A 16,424-nucleotide genomic window follows, 5' to 3' on the forward strand; every position below is an offset into this window, starting at 1 on the left:
GGAATTGCTCAGAGAGTGGTCCCAGGTGGCCAATGGGCATGCTTGGGGCTGCTCCCAAGGGAATAAATTGAGGCCTTCCCCAGCCTTTCTCCTCAGCTTTTCATCAGGCTGGAGTGGAATAAATAGCTTCACCCAGTGCCTAGGCCAAACCATTGCCACCTGTAATCCGTTCTGGCCCATTTGAACCCAAACTATATGTTGCTGTCTTGTCTGGCGATTCATCACCAAGGGAGCGATGGGGTTATGGGGCCTTGGCATGCAACGGACAGCACCCCTGTAGCATTCTTGCACATGCCCCCACCTCTTTCACCTGTCCTCCAATTCCAGCAGGACCTGGCTAGAAGGGAGGGGTGTGCAGAAGCTTTATTTTCAGGACAAAACACAACAAAACGGTAAATGCTGCCACCACTCCCTTGTCCGGGGATAGCCCAGGAGAGTAACCCAAGGAAGAAGATTACTCTTCAGTGTTACTGGCTGTCCCACCCTGCATTAAAGGTAAGGGGACCCCTGACCATTAGGTCCAGTCGTGACTGGGGTTGCGGCGCTCATCTCGCTTTATTGCCCGAGCGTACAGCTTCCGGGTCATGTGGCCAGCATGACTAAGCCGCTTCTGGCGAACCAGAGCAGTGCACAGAAACGCCGTTTATCTTTCCGCCGGAGTGGTACCTATTTATCTACTTGCACTTTGACATGCTTTTGAACTGCTAGGTTGGCAGGAGCAGGGACTGAGCAATGGGAGCTCACCCCGTCGCGAGGATTCGAACCGCAACCTTCTGATCGGCAAGTCCTAGGCTCTGTGGTTTAACCCACAGCGCCACCCGTGTCCACAATTGCAGGCAGAAATTCAACAGGTCTGGTATGCGGCTAAGTGGTCAGGCTTTGGATTTAGACTTCCCCCACAGAAGGCACACAGAACAAAACAGGAAAAATCCTTTTCCAAGATTTATTTTAAAAAACACAAGATTAATCATACTTAAAAGTAGGTACATCTCTTACAGGGTTCAAACATGAAAATAAAAACATTGTTTAACATCCCTAGCTAAACATACTCACAAAGGAGAACAAAAGAAGACTTAGGATAGTTCGAAAGTTCTCAGCTGAATCCACTTTCCAAGATAACAGACAGGAATTCTACATCACAAAGAACGCACATATGAATGGCGACTGCCAGCATGTTGGTAAGCAGGGCAGATGCTGCGCTTGCAGGCTCCATTCCAAACGATTTTATCCTTGAGAACCCACGTGTAATTGGACCCAAGGACTAATCAGTTCTTCTGATTAATTTAAAAATTACCAATGGTCGCCTAGTAGGGTGATAACTCAGCTTGTGACAGCTGAAGCTTATTTGTTCTCAAGAACTTGGGATGAAAGGATTCCTCCTAATTCCCAGACACACACCAGATTGTCCTTCCTTGTTGTAATAAGGTTTGATAGCCCCATTCACATAAAGACAGCATCTTAGATAAAGGTAAAGGGACCCCTGACCATTAGGTCCAATCGTGACCGACTCTGGGGTTGTGGTGCTCATCTCGCTTTATTGGCCAAGGGAGCCGGCGTACAGCTTCCGGGTCATGTGGCCAGCATGACAAAGCCGCTTCTGGAGAACCAGAGCAGCGCACGGAAACGCCGTTTACCTTCCCGCTGGAACGGTACCTATTTATCTACTTGCACTTTGACATGCTTTTGAACTGCTAGGTTGGCAGGAGCAGGGACCGAGCAACATGAGCTCACCCCGTTGCGGGGATTCGAACCGCCGACCTTCTGATCAGCAAGTCCTAGGCTCTGTGGTTTAACCCACAGTGCCACCCGCGTCCTTAGATAACCAGGTGTCAAAACCTACAAATCACTTGGGAAAGTTTCCTTCCTGCAGATGCATGACATAACTTACTCACACTTCCAGAGCCAATTAGTCTACGGTTTAAAGTAACAAATACACATTCCCCATAATTCTTCTGGTCTTTGGTTCTCCCACAGTGCTTTTCCTCAGCTTGACCAAAGTTTGTCTAACTAAGATTTCCTAACATCACTACAACCCCAAAGAAGGACATTTTTGGCAAAGACCAAAGGGATACACAAGGGAACAGAAGGCATGGCATGTAGAGGTGGTGGTGCCATGGAAGAGAAAAGCAGAAGTCACCTCTGACTGAGGCTGCCACTCACCCTGTGCCTACTTAGATGTAGCCCTTCTTTGTGGCCACTTCCCCAAATATCTCTTCATCATATGGCGGCTGCTTTGCTAAAATTATTATAATAGATTTCATAGTTAAAACACTTCCAAAAACTAGCATGCAAATAAATACACATTTGACGATACGTGGATAAATCTGCATTGCCTTAGATCGGGCATAGGCCAACTTGGCCCTCCAGATGTTTTGGGACTACAACTCCCATCATCCCTGACCACTGGCCCTGTTAGCTAGAGATGATGGGAGTTGTAGTCCCAAAACATCTGGAGGCCTGAGTTTCCTATGCCTGCCTTAGATCCTAAGGTAACCTAAGGAAGTTATCAGTAAGATTGGGGGGTCCTTGAGGTCTTGGGGTCCTGAGGCTTCCTAGGTCAAAACTAGCATTTTGAATTGAGTCTGGAAAGTAATTGGTAGGTATTCTAGAATTGGTTTTATATGTTCAGATCATCTTGAAGTGGTCGGCAATCTGGCCTCCAAATTCTGCACTACTTGTAGTTTCCAAACCATCTTCAAAGGCAGCCCCACATACAATGTATTTATACCTTTCCAACACTCCCGCCTTCCCAGATCTCACCAAACCTCCGCAGCTTGCCTAGGGTGCTCACCTGACCCTGTTTTCCTCCTCTGGTTCTCTGCTCCTCACATTTCTTGTGCCTGCATCTCTATCCTCCAGATATCTCCTCACCTGGGTTACCTGCCTGCCTAACAGCCCAGCAGCTCATCACACTATGGGTCACAATGCTACCTGTCTATGGCCAAGTGATGACACCCTTGTGATTTTGTATATTGCAGAGATAAACTGTGTATACTTTCTCAACACCCAGCATAAACCCTGGCACCTAAAAGGGAGTGCGTAGGCACATTTATGGTTTTCATTCTGATTGTATATGCCGAAAACTTGATTTATTTCTTTTTTAAAAGAGGCAAGCACTGCTGTCTCCATTACTGGGATTCCTTCCGCAGCCCTGCACTGGAATTTCACCAGACTTTGGTGAATACAAATCTAGGGGACGGTCATGAATCCCTCCCTCAAAAAACAAAACCAAACCACAGATAAGTTATGTGACCCAAAATATTTTGAGAGAAATTTTGTTTCAGACATCACATGTTCAAATCATAGTGGAGTGTTTTGTTTTAAAGAAATGATTGAATATATATCTACAACAAGATGTAGAATTTATTGTGCACTGAGGAAAGGAATAGTGTTTTCCCTCCGAGCCTGCAAGCATTGTTTAAAAACAAAAACTTCTTCCAACGTAGGGGATCACCACACATAAACAGAACCATAACTTCTCAGCCTTGATTTAAGAAGCATCTTCCCCCCTGTCAATTTTTAGACAGATTGGCCTCACTGTTTTAAATCTATGTTTACTAAAGAGTGTAGAAGCGCCTGTCAAAGTCTGCTGCGTACAACTTGATGGGTCTGTCTCCTAGGCAACAGAGAACATAGAGGCAGGAGCTAGTACAAAGCAGGGAGGGCCCCGCTTTTCCACTTTGAAGACACCTTAATAGTACAGTGCACTTTTAAATATAGCATCTGACATAAACCACATCCCTCATAAGTCATTCTTCGTGGTAACAAGGGCACTGACGGAAGCACATTTTGCAAGAGGCAGAGCCCACGGCAAAGGAAGCTGAAAATGTCTTCGCAGAACATTCACTAGATGTTTATCTGCGGAGCCAGCAAAGCCATGGGCCTAAAAAGGACAAAAGCGAGGTAGAGGGAGGGATTTGGCATCTGCAATGGCTAGTTGATGTGATCAGGCTTTTCTAAGAGGGCAGTCCCATCTTATAAGCAATCCCTTGTTTTCATGTTGGATTGCTTTCTGGGGAGCCATATGTAGACCTTACAGCTTTCCATGATGGGAACAAACTCTCCATTCATATGATATATACTGGGATGAAGGTTCTGTGACGCAAAAGTCCCTGGTGTCATTATGTTCCACTATCCTTCTTTGTGTTTTCAGATATGATTTTTATTTATTTGCTGTAATAAAATGTAAATTGCAGCCCAACCTGCATAATGTAGACAGGCAAAGCACAACTGAGGTTTCCTGTGTCTTTAATTAACTACTTCCTGTGTGCAGGTACAGACCATTGTATTGCTTCCTGATGAGTGCAGGTACTAGATTTCTGATTAATAGTCTTTATTCACTGTTTCAGGGTCAGTTTCTGTTCTGGGGATGGAGCACTTTAAACTCTAGACCTGGGAAGGACCTTGGAGCTTAGTTTATCCTCCTGCTCAACATGGGCTTGAACTATTGTTTCTATTATTATTATTATTATTATTATTATTATTATTATTATTATCATCATCATCATCATCTTTTTAAAAAAATGGCAAGCAGAGCTCTTCACCACTTTTTAAGTTATGTGCTTTAAACAGGGAACCATACACAATGAAGGCAACTTTCCCCTTCATCTTCAAATGCCTTTTCTTTTAAAGAAAGGGATGATGTGTTCATCTTCCATAAAACAAAACTATACAGGTGTGTGTGTTTTTGCACACACGCATACCTCTGAATGGTCAATAATGGGCACTACTGCTAAGATCAGCATTACCAGAAACCCCAGCAAGCAGAATGACTTGGATAACTCTTCCCTTGATAAAAACACATAACTGCTTTTGCAGATATACGTCCAACCTACCTAATAATTTTTTAATGGCTTGGAAATATCCATGAGAATAAAATAAGAAATGTAACCTCTTTTGTGCATCCTTATTGAGAGCTGCATATCAGACGTGAGCAGGACAGGAGCTGGTAATGGACAGAGCTAAAGCCACACATTTTCTTTCTTTCCCTTTTGCTTTCTCTCTCTTTGCCTTTCTCTCTTTCTGTTTCCCTCCCCCCCCCCCCAAAAGGCAGCACACATATTCACACATTTGGTAACCTTTTTCTAAGCCTAAATGCTTAAGGGACGTGGGTGGTGCTGTGGTCTAAACCACAGAGCCTAGGGCTTGTCGATCAAAAGGTTGACGATTCAAATCCCCGTGATGGGGGGAGCTCCCATTGCTCGGTCCCTGCTCCTGCCCACCTAGTGGTTCGAAAACACGTCAAAGTGCAAGTAGATAAATAGGTACCACTCTGGTGGGAAGGTAAACGGCGTTTCCGTGCGCTGCTCTGGTTTGCCAGAAGCGGCTTAGTCATGCGGGCCATCTGACCCAGAAGCTGTACGCCGGCTCCCTCGGCCAATAAAGCGAGATGAGCGTCGCAACCTCAGAGTCGTCCACGACTGGACCTAATAGTCAGGGGTCCCTTTACCTTTAAGTGCTGTATATGGGGGGGGGGAGAGATATATCAGGGGTGGCAACACATGGGAAAAGAAGGATTAATGCTTCCCTTCCCAGCTGTAACTCCTCCCATGTTGTAACTTGTCTTATCAAACAAAAGTCCCATTTCTATGAACAAGACCTTATCCTAAGCCTAATTGATACTTGCTGTGCAGGGGATTAAATCAAGGAAGGGAAGGTACAGACTCCATTCAAAGGCATCAAGAGCTGCATTGAGACCAAGAGCCAGAGATTCTTGACCTTGATTTAAATTGCATTAGGTCAGTATAATACAAACTAGGTAGTGGGTACTTTGAAGAGACGTCTATAAACATTTCCCTGAGCATGTAATGCAATTAGCAAGGTGCTAAGTATTGGGACGCTGGTGGCACTGTGGGTTAAACCACAGAGCCTAGGACTTGCTGATCAAAAGGTCAGTGGTTCGAATCCCCGCGACAGGGTGAGCTCCCGTTGCTTGGTCCCAGCTCCTGCCCACCTAGCAGTTCGAAAGCACGTCAAAGTGCAAGTAGATAAATAGGTACCGCTCCAGCGGGAAGGTAAATGGCGTTTCCATGCACTGCTCTGGTTTGCCAGAAGCGGCTTAGTCATTCTGGCCACATTCTGTATGCCGGCTCCCTCGGCCAATAAAGCGAGATGAGCGCCGCAACCCCAGAGTTGGTCATGACTGGACCTAATGGTCAGGGGTCCCTTTACCTTAAGTATTGGGAGAGAGGCAGGAGACTGGAAGCATTTGCATAAAACTAGAGGATATTGGGAGATCCTGTGGCTCTCCATAATTTCTGACCATTATCCATGCTGTCTGAGGCTGATGGGATATGAAGTCCAACAACATCCAGAGGACCACAGGTTTCCCCATTCCTGTCTTAACATGTGCTTTTTAGCTAACAGGTGTATCCTACTATCTGGAGTCCCTGGTACTGCTGCAGCTATCATTTCTATGTTATCAAACATTCCCCACTAGGCTTTGGTGGGCACCAGATTTAGTGACACTGATTGAGGGCCCAGTGGCAATTTGGGCCCCTGCTGCTACTACCCTACCCATTGGGACATGGGTGGTGCTGTGGTCTAAAGCACTGAGCTTCTTGGGGTTGCCAATCAGAAGGTCAGTGGTTCAAATCCCCGTGACAGAGTCAGCTCCCATTGCTCTGTCCCCGCTCCTGCCAACCTAGCAGTTCAAAAGCACAGCAGTGCAAGTAGATAAATAGGTACTGCTGTGGTGGGAAGGTAAACGGCGTTTCCATGTGCTCTGGCTTCTGTCACAGTGTTACATTGCACCAGAAGCGGTTTAGTCCTGCTGGCCGCATGACCTGGAAAGTTGTCTGTGGACAAACGCCGGCTCCCTTGGCCTGAAAGCGAGATGAGCACCATAACCCCATAGTCGCCTTTGACTGGACATAACCATCCAGGGGTCTCTTTAGTTTTACGTTTTGCCCAGCATCCCGCTTGCTACCAAAAATTATAACTTTGTGTCCCTGTTAACTTAGCAGCTGCCAGTCACTGGCCCCTGTCTGCTTGCACTGAGTCTTGAATCGCAAAATAATTTGGTGTAGGGACCTGTATTTTGCAAAATAATAATGAGAAAGAGACAATCTGTGCCCTCTGGGAACTATGCGAATTAAGATACAATTTTGAAAACCTCTCAGCCCTGTTTCTTTAGTTTGCCACAAGGGAAGCAAGGGGAATGAAATTTCTCATAATCCACTGTGGTCCCCAGACTTCCTTAATTAACACCACACAGTTTAATCTATGAACGTTTTATAATAACATGTAAATATAAATAAAATACAAACAAATGAAAAGGTGTAGTTTGATCCAATTTATAAAGTTGTTCCCTTTTTGCTAACATTTATTTGTTTGCAGCTGGTCTCCCGTGTTAATGAGGCTTAGCTATGAGCTCAGCCAAAGATTTTATTGTAATGTGAAAACCTCCTGACTGTTTATGCAGCAATTCACTTCCAGCAACTAGTTGGAAGTTGAAGGAAGCACTTTATGTCTGTTAATTAAATGGATCAAGAAGATAAATCCACAATACAAAACAAAGCAGCAGTGATAGCGGCTGCCAAACAGCAAGGGATTGTGAAGGTAGCAATACAGGAGTGGGCAAGTGTAGCTTTGTTTGACTTGGTGTTGAGATTTGTTCATTTTTATTGCAGGCTGTATGCTTTGAAAAGGCATGGATTATGGTTGGATTTTGCAAGTCTGATGCTGAGTAGCATGAGTGTTTGCTGAGAGGTTTCGCCCATATCTATCAGATATAGAATTCACTCTCTCTGGAAAATAGACTTGGATTAGCCAGGGCAAGATGGTGCTGCAACTGCTGCTACAGCATTTTTTTGCATCCAGGTGTATGGAATTCAAATATGTTCCACAAGGATGCTTTATTGATTTGATTGTAGCTGTCATTGTAACTCTCCTGGGAAGAAATCACCAACCCTTCCCATCTCACCAAACTCCTTGAAATGAGAATATGATGCTTTGGTCTGTGATGGAGGGAACATTTTAGTTTTGATTCTTAATTTTAGTCTTAGCCGTTTTAAAACTTTAGCTTTTGTTTCGGATTTAGTTTTCATCAACCCTATTCATTATAGAAGTGCCTTGTTGCATGAAGGAGGTGAACACAGCAGATAGAGAGAAAGAGAGGGGGGGCTTTAAGAGTTAGAAGTCCTTAAAAATTGGTGGACTTTGAGGGCTACTTAAAGAGTGTGGCCCTTGCATTTGAGAGTGTGGGAGAGAAAGGAAAAAAGCCAAGGAAATCCTGTCTGACAAATTCTGGGTGCAAAGGGTACCTTTCTCATGAAAGTAGTTGGTAACATGTGGGCATGTTTTGCTCTCCTTCAAGGAGGCAGCATCATCATGAGGTCACAGTGGCCAGCCTCTTTTTCCTTCAAGGAGGCAGCATCATCATGAGGTCACAGTGGCCAGCCTCTCTCATTCAGGGATGAAGCATCATCATGAGGTCACAGTGGCCAGCCTCTCTCTCCTTCAGGGAGGCTGCATCATCATGAGGTCACAATGGCCAACCTCTCTCCTTGTGGGAGGCAACATCCTCATGAGGTCACAGTGGCCAGCCTCTCTCCTTGTGGGAGGCAACATCATCATGAAGTCACAGTGCCCAGCCTCTCTCCTTTGAGCAGGCAGTATCCACATGGGATCACAAGGTTCATCCTTTCTTTGTTTGAAACAGAAAGCATACTTAATGTCTCTGTCTTTCAGACAGAAGGAAGAGCATTTGGGCGCGGCGTATATTTTATTCAGGTGAGCAGCAGCAATGTGTGGTTACAGTGGCTACTAGCATCTGACTAAGTGAAATGGACAGCAGTGCAGTTTGCAGGCAGGTACTCTGGGTATTATATAGCTTTTTCTGATATAGTATTCCGCAGTCTGGCCTGATAACAGAAGAGGCAGAGAATGTCGGCATCCCGTCAATAACAGGGCAACAGGTCTTGGCAAGCGTAGTTTTAGACACGAACGGACAGGTTGAAGGAAGCCCGTTAGATACTTAATTTGTTGTTGTAGTAGTAGTATTTTTCCTTCCAATGAGAGGAAAGTGTTCTTGTGGGATTTTCTGCCTCGCATGCCCAAATAACTTGATTGGCCTCGGGTACAATGTATCTTTTGCAGTGTGTGTTGCTCCATCTCAGGCAACAAAACAGGAGGGGTGCCCATCTTCAAGATTCTTTTTCCTTTCTCCCTCCCCTGTGGATTAAATTACTACATAATTTTGCATCCCAGCCAACAGCAGGCAGATGTAGGCAATCTTAAAACAAATTTTCACATGCTTCTGGTTAACGTTGATGGCATAAGAGGAAACTGCCCCTTAAATAAGTAGCTGCTAGCAGGCAGGCAGTATAGGGATGGCAGTGGTATCTCTTTTTCTGGTGGAGAAATGGCTTCTTGCCATTTAATTCTCTGGAAGCTCATCATCCAAATATCTTGGCTATTAGCCTGTAGTTTCCTTAACAGCTGATTTGCCATTTAGGAAGTCTCCAGCAGTCCTCCAACAGTTTTAATAATGGAATTAACTAAAAGTAAACGTGTCCCTGCTTTAGATTTTTCACTGGAAGTAGGAAACTAACTATATCTAGCTGTCTACCTAATCAGCGGATAATCAAACTCGGATATTCACTACAGATAAAGTAAGCTAATATCACTAGGGGGAATCCATTCTTCTCATTCACAAATATCCAGGAATTGATATAACCCATAGTTTGTAAATCCCCTTAATATCCTTCCAGAGGGATAATTGTAACTGGAAAAGAAGGGAGAAAACAAAAGGAAAAACCAAAACAGACACAGTGTTTCAGAATGAAACTCCTTGTAAAGTCAGGCATTATCCAAGATTGACAAGGGACGGTTGTCTTTTAAAATAGATTGTTCAAAATCTTAAGGCTTCTGCAATTATCCAGTACTGCAGTCTGTTTATTAAGATAATTTTTAACTAAATGTTGATGGGAACATGGTAGCATAATATTATGGAGATTGCCATACCCTTGCTAAATATCACCTGTACTTCCTTTGCTTTTTGAAGAACTATGGCCACATATTATTAAACAGGTTGGCGTACTCTTAAAATAAGCGCACCTGTCACCCTATATTTCCTTAATTAAAAAACTGTCTCTCAGTTGAGCCATTGAGAGTAGTCACTCAGCAGCCACGTTGTGCAACGCAGCATGCCAGTCATTCTTCAGTATCCTTTTTGTTTTAGAAGTGGGCGAAAATTAAATCACTTGATGGAGAGCAAAAATAGCAGTATGTTCTTAAATTTTAAAATGTTTTGCTAGGGTTTATGTTTACAAGTCTGTTTTAGTTGTACTTAGACATCGGTCCCATCTACCCTATACATTTAAATCACTATCGTTCCATTTTAAACAGTCATGGAAGCCCCCCAGGAATCCTGAGAACTGTGGTTCCCATACAGAGCTACAGTGTCTCCAAAAAGCATATTCCCTAAGTTATGTTTCAAACAGCTACCAAACTGCAAAAATTGGAGCTTAGAATATCAGAAGTTGCTTGACTCATATCCTACTCCACTCAGTAAGTTTTCTACTCTGAATTCAAAGGGGAAACTCTGTGATCATATTTTCCATTAAGGTGCTCAATTGGACAGACAGGACATTAAATTAATAATTTTTAAAATGATATAGACTTTATAAATTGGAACATCAAACTGCTGATTACCTTGTAAAGCCCACATTTGCAAAACTTAGGTGAGCATTTACAGCCTTCCACTTCCAAAGTGCCTACAGCTATGCTCGGTGGCAGATATTCTCACACCCCCTTGGCACTACATTTGTGGGGCACCAGAAATTGAGGATCTACCTCATTGCTTGTTCTTTTGTTCACTCTGCCCTGAACCAAGAATGGAATTTCTGGGATCTGTTCTGCCCCACCTACACTCTGATACCATTTCAGAAAAGATTTTCTACCTCTTGTCGGACACCAACTGTAGGGTAACCTTCAAGGTCTCTTTTTGTCCTAGCACAGTCATCCCCAAACTCAGCCCTCCAGCTGTTTTGGGACTACAACTCCCATCATCCCTAGCTAACAGGACCAGTGGTCAGGGATGATGGGAATTGTAGTCCCAAAACAGCTGGAGGGCCGAATTTGGGGATGCCTGTCCTAGCAGCAATGAAAATCCAGGCAAGAGTTATTATAGAGATTGCTGTTGACTGCTTTGGGGGTGCTCTTATTTCACCACAATAGTTCAGCAGTTCGAAGAGTTCCCTAAGAAGAGTTAAAACCACTCTGAAAACTGTGGCTCTGCCAAAGGAATAAGGTCTCCTATCAGCTCTTAGCACCGTTATCAAACTACAGTTCTCAGGATTCCTTGGGGGAAGCCATGACTGATGGAATTGGCATGATCTTGCTTTAAATAGTGTGTATTATACACATTTATAATTTTAATTCTGATGTTTCCTTAATTTATTCAATTAAAAGCATTTTTAACATATTTTTTCTCCTCCTCCCATTACACTCCTTGTAAACCTCCCATTCCCAAAAACGTCCACCAGATGTTTGCCTAGTAATGTAAGCAGCAGCCCCTTCCCCAAAAATCTGAAGATATTTCTCCCCCCTCCCCAAGAAATCAACAGTAAAAGAGCCACCATTTTCTCAGGGGGGTCATATTTTTGCAGAACCTTGGACAGAGAATTTCAGCCCAGTCCTAGCTGAGAAATCCTTTGCCCCTTCAAAGGGAAAAATATTCTCTAATCTACCGGTCTACTTCCCTGTGAAGGGTTGCAGTAGATGGGAAGGAATCCAGCATGCTTTATCGAGAAGCAACTGAGAGCAATGCCCTGTGTGGTGTCAGCAGATTTGCTCATGACTAAGCATCCAGGCAGGTGGCGCAGGTGGCACTGTGGGTTAAACCACAGAGCCTAGGACTTGCTGATCAGAAGGTCGGCGGTTCGAATCCCCACGACGGGGTGAGCTCCCGTTGCTCAGTCCCTGCTCCTGCCAACCTAGCAGTTCGAAAGCACATCAAAGTGCAAGTAGATAAATAGGTACTGCTTCGGCGGGAAGGTAAACGGCGTTTCCGTGCACTGCTCTGGTTCACCAGAAGCGGCTTACACCGGCTCCCTTGGCCAATAAAGCGAGATGAGTGCCACAACCCCAGAGTCGGCCATGACTGGACCTAATGGTCAGGGGTCCCTTTACCTTTACCTTTAAGCATCCAGCCTGCCACTTCCCAGCAGGTCTTCTGCAGTCATTGTTTCAGTCTTGACTGCTGTGTGTCACACACCTGAAAAGGACAGCAAAAGAAATTCTAGGAGGAAGCAAGCAGGGAGCTTCCAAAACTTCATTACTGCAAACATTTCACAGGGGGTCTTCTGAAATCCCTCATGGGCTCATATTTCTAAACAAGAGCTGCATATTAGGACATGAAGAAAATGTGTCCATGTAGAGAGTCCCTTGAAGAGCTGAGACTCTTGCTGGCTGCCAGGAGATCTACATTCAGCCTGACATTATCATTTGCAATAAAAATAATGAGTTTTTCAGATTCAACAAAAGCAGACAGAACGGAATGATCTTGAAACTTTCTCTCCCCTCCCCTCTGAGTAATCAGTTTATGTTCTTATTTTCTCTGTTGACTAAATGACTGGAAAGAGTCCAACTGAAGTTGGCAGAAGACATTCTATTAATAACACAGGCATATGGAGGATATTAGAATTTCAGTGCATCATTACCTGTCAGTGCTACTCATGAAAGCGCATGGGAACTGAATAGCACATTGGCAAGACTTGGTCGTATGTTTCTGGGAATGTTTCTTTTTCCTTTGTAGAAGAGCTTGAAAAGTTACTCCAAAATTTTCCTAGTAGGTTGACTGCCCTCTGTTTGGCAGCTAAAATATAATACTTAAGTGAGAACTGACCAGGAACTTCTGAAGTTATCAAACTTCACATGTCAGTTGGTAATATGACTTCGGGCAACTCTCTAGGTTTTTTTTGCGGGTGTGTGTGTGTTGCGTCCTGGATCATTGCGTGCTTGCATGAAATCGTGTGTAATCGGAACACCCATTGAAAAAGCCTGCAAACACCCCATCATGCCCCCTCCCCATTCCATTCCTTTTGGTGACTTTTAGTGACATTTCCGGGTCACTTCTGGGTTCGGCATGATATGTGGTTGTGTACATATTGGACGTGCCTAAAATGGCAGCTGCTTGTACAAGGGTATGTATACATTGATGATGACTCTGTATCCGATGCACTCCCGGTGCTAGTTTTGGAAGCTGCACACAAAGGATGCTCACCCCAATCCACACTGATTGTGTAGCTTCTTGAGAAATACTGCTGTGTGGTGCCTTGTTGCTCAAGCCGGCTTCAGTCCGGCTCGCAAATTCAGTCTCGATTCACTTTGTACTTGAGACAGGTGTCTGCGTTTGAGACAGACAGTGGCGTAGCGTGGGGGGTGCCAGGGGGGCCGGCCGCACCGGGCGCAACATGGGCGGGGGGCGCGCTCGCACTAGCAGCTCTCTTCCCCTACTAAAATCCACGGGTTAGGGAGCCCGCGCTCGCTCGGCTTGGCGAGGAGGTCGCGGAAGGGGGAGAGCGAAGCCTTCTGCCGCAGGCAAAAAAAGGAGAGGAAGCCGGGTGGGCGGGCGGGCGGGCTGGCTGGCGGGGGTCTGGCTGCGCCTGCTGCTGCCGGTGCAGGGCAAGGCAAGCAGAGCGAGGAGGAGAGAGAGGGGAAGGGGGGGGAAGCAGCTAGGAAACGCTGCGGTGTGGAGGAGGAATCAATTAAGGAGAGAAAGCGAAAAGCCTTGGAGAAAGGGAAAAAAGGAAAGAAAAGAGGCAGCTCCAGGAGAGCGCGGGGGAAAGAGAAGCCTCGCCGCTGCTGCTGCTTGGGAGAGTAAATTACTGTACTTGCCTTGCCCCGGGTTAGGGGGTGCAAATTATTTGCCTTGCCCCGGGTGCTGATAACCCACGCTACGCCGCTGGAGACAGACATTGCGCACGTGCATCCGTCAGCTACACAAATAGGTATACAGGAGCAGGGTGTTATGAGAAAGGGAAACAAAGCACGCCATGCACTTGGGGAGAAGACAACCTCTCACCCCTCTCTGATGTGTACAAAGCCATGCATATGCATCCTGACCTGCAGTAGAGAAAAGTGACCTTGCTGTGCTTTCAATTGCTAATATGTACACTCAGGAACAAGTTGCCCTGGTATACTTGTTCTGTAAGTCTTACTTCAATGTGTTGGGACGATGCAGCGGATTGTTTGGATGGTTTATCATTGTTCTGTTATTTATATGATCATTACCAGTCCTTTTCTCTCACACACATGTGTGGGAAGCATCTCCATTTATCCTTTCAACCTTCCTGAGTGCTAGTTATTAAAGAAGCCTGATGAAAACATCAGGTATTCCTTTTCTGCAATCAGACGCTCACCGTTGTGACATTTCCATCACTGATAAATCAGTTGCTTAATTGCAATTGAGGAAAATGCAGCCCAGCCACAGTAGTAGCCTTGGATAAAAATGAAACGTTATTCTCTGCCAATCCTAAAAAGCACATTAGTGAAAGTACGTGATGCAGCAGTGGTTTGGCCCACTTCTCCTCTTCAGCACTGGGAGAATTAGGGTGTGTTTACACATGGCACTGTGGTCTAAACCACTGAGCCTCTTGGGTTTGCCGATCAGAAGGTTAGTGGTTTGAATCCCCATGACGGGGTGAGCTCCTGTTGCTCTGTTCCAGCTCCTGCCAACCTAGCAGTTCGAAAGCACACCACTGCAAGTAGATAAATAGGTACCACTGTGGCGGGAAGGTAAACAGCATTTCTGTGCGCTCTTGTTTCCATCACGGTGTTCCGTTGCACCAGAAGCAGTTCAGTCATGCTGGCCACATGACCCAGAAAGCTGTCTGTGGACAAATGCTGGCTCCCTTGGCCTGAAAGCGAGATGAGTGCCTCAACCCCATAGTCGCCTTTGACTGGACTTAACCATCCAGGGGTCCTTTACCTTTACCTTACACATGAGACCCTACCTCCATTCCAGGGCTGAGCTACTATTTTGCACCTGGTTGTGCTTGGTGGACCTCGGCGTTTTAAGTAAGATGCAAAGTCAAACTCTAAGGGTTGCAGTCTGCTAATTTTTGTTCTTGGATCACTTGAAGAATGAAAAAAACTCGATAGAATCAAGGGTAAATAATTTGTTGAACATGTCTTGTTCTTCTGGGATGAGTTGAATCCAAACGAAGGTGTACTGCAAGCAGAGTTATTGAAGCTAAAGTATGTGCCTTCTTGAATTTCTTTTCTCCCAGGGCAGATATCGGTGGATGGATTTATGAGATATTTGAGTGGAGAGGAGAACGGAGTCGTTCCACCTGAAAAACTGGATTTGAATGAAGATATGAGCCAGCCTCTGTCTCACTATTTTATCAATTCGTCGCACAACACCTACCTCACAGGTGAAGTATGGCGGGGAAAGCAGTTTGACAAATTAGATAATCTTGTAGATTTATTGTTAATAAAGTAGAAATGCATTTATACCTGCAGATGATTGGGAGTTCATGGACTGTCTAAACGCTTCAAGATAGGGAGATGCTGACCCCTGAAAGGTGGTTACCTGGTGATGTCTATGTTTCCATCAGTTTCCTCCTCCTCTTTTTAAAATTATTTTAAAATTATTTTATTGAAAAGTTTTCAGATATACATTTCCACATTAAAGTCTTACAATATACCAATACATTCAGTGACTTCCCTCCTTACCCTTCCAAGCTCCTTTGATTTAACCCCAATTCCTGCATATTCTTATTTATCCAATTGATCCAAATTCTCCCCTTTATAATATCCCCTTAAATATGTTATACTGTTGATTTTACATTAATGCTGCCAGCGTTTTCATCTGTGTACGATTATTTTCTAAATGCTCAACAAAAAATTTCCACTCCTCTCTCAGTACTGGTTCCTCCTGCTTTCTTATTCTACTTGTTAGGCCTGTTACCCCTGCATATTCCATCATCTTCAGTTGATAATCCTTGTTAGGGACCTAACCAGGAGCAAGCTCACCCATTCAGAATGGGCCCTATTCATTCAAACTACTTAGCATGTGCTTAGTTTACCTTGGGCGTGAATTAATTCATTGGACAGAGATTGGAGCAATTCCCGCAGCCAGTTCTGCCAGCCCTCCTTCCCAAGGCTACCCTTACAAGGGGCTGTAGTGTCGGGGAGGTCTCCAACTTAAGACCTGGCTGCTCTCATTGCACACACATTGCAAGATCGATATTGTTGCACGCCACCCCAAACTCTGAGCAGTGTGAGATTCCAGGGGTTCCAGGGTTCATTTTTTCCTTTTGGAAATTAGGCACAGAAGAGACTGTGGTGTCCTTATGAGATATGGTTTACTTACACATATATGCAACCTGAGCCTATGATGGAGGGGCTCACAGCATCAACACCCCAAGAGCAACTTGTTTCTCCCACAGCCACAGCTTTGGAGTCCAACAGAG

General features: G+C 44.8%; 1 protein-coding gene and 1 long non-coding RNA gene across 4 annotated transcripts in view; one reads left to right on the forward strand and one right to left on the reverse strand.

Moving 5' to 3' along the window:
- PLCB1 (phospholipase C beta 1) overlaps positions 1–16,424 on the forward strand; it is a 481,134-nt gene that overhangs the window by 302,197 nt on the left and 162,513 nt on the right. For all 3 annotated transcript variants that reach the window (XM_080998939.1, XM_080998940.1, XM_080998941.1), the window contains one exon: positions 15,237–15,383. In XM_080998939.1, the coding sequence (XP_080855065.1) occupies positions 15,237–15,383 (147 nt within the window). The remainder of the gene's footprint in view (positions 1–15,236; positions 15,384–16,424) is intronic.
- Positions 862–2,847, reverse strand: LOC308473774. Its single transcript, XR_013984306.1, has 3 exons — positions 2,792–2,847; positions 2,161–2,236; positions 862–1,131 (listed from the first exon to the last, which is right to left on the reverse strand). It is a non-coding gene; the product is annotated as an uncharacterized lncRNA (long non-coding RNA).

The sequence above is a fragment of the Podarcis pityusensis genome (genome assembly GCF_964106645.2).
Source record: "Podarcis pityusensis genome assembly, chromosome: 3".
NCBI classification, from domain to species: domain Eukaryota; kingdom Metazoa; phylum Chordata; class Lepidosauria; order Squamata; family Lacertidae; genus Podarcis; species Podarcis pityusensis.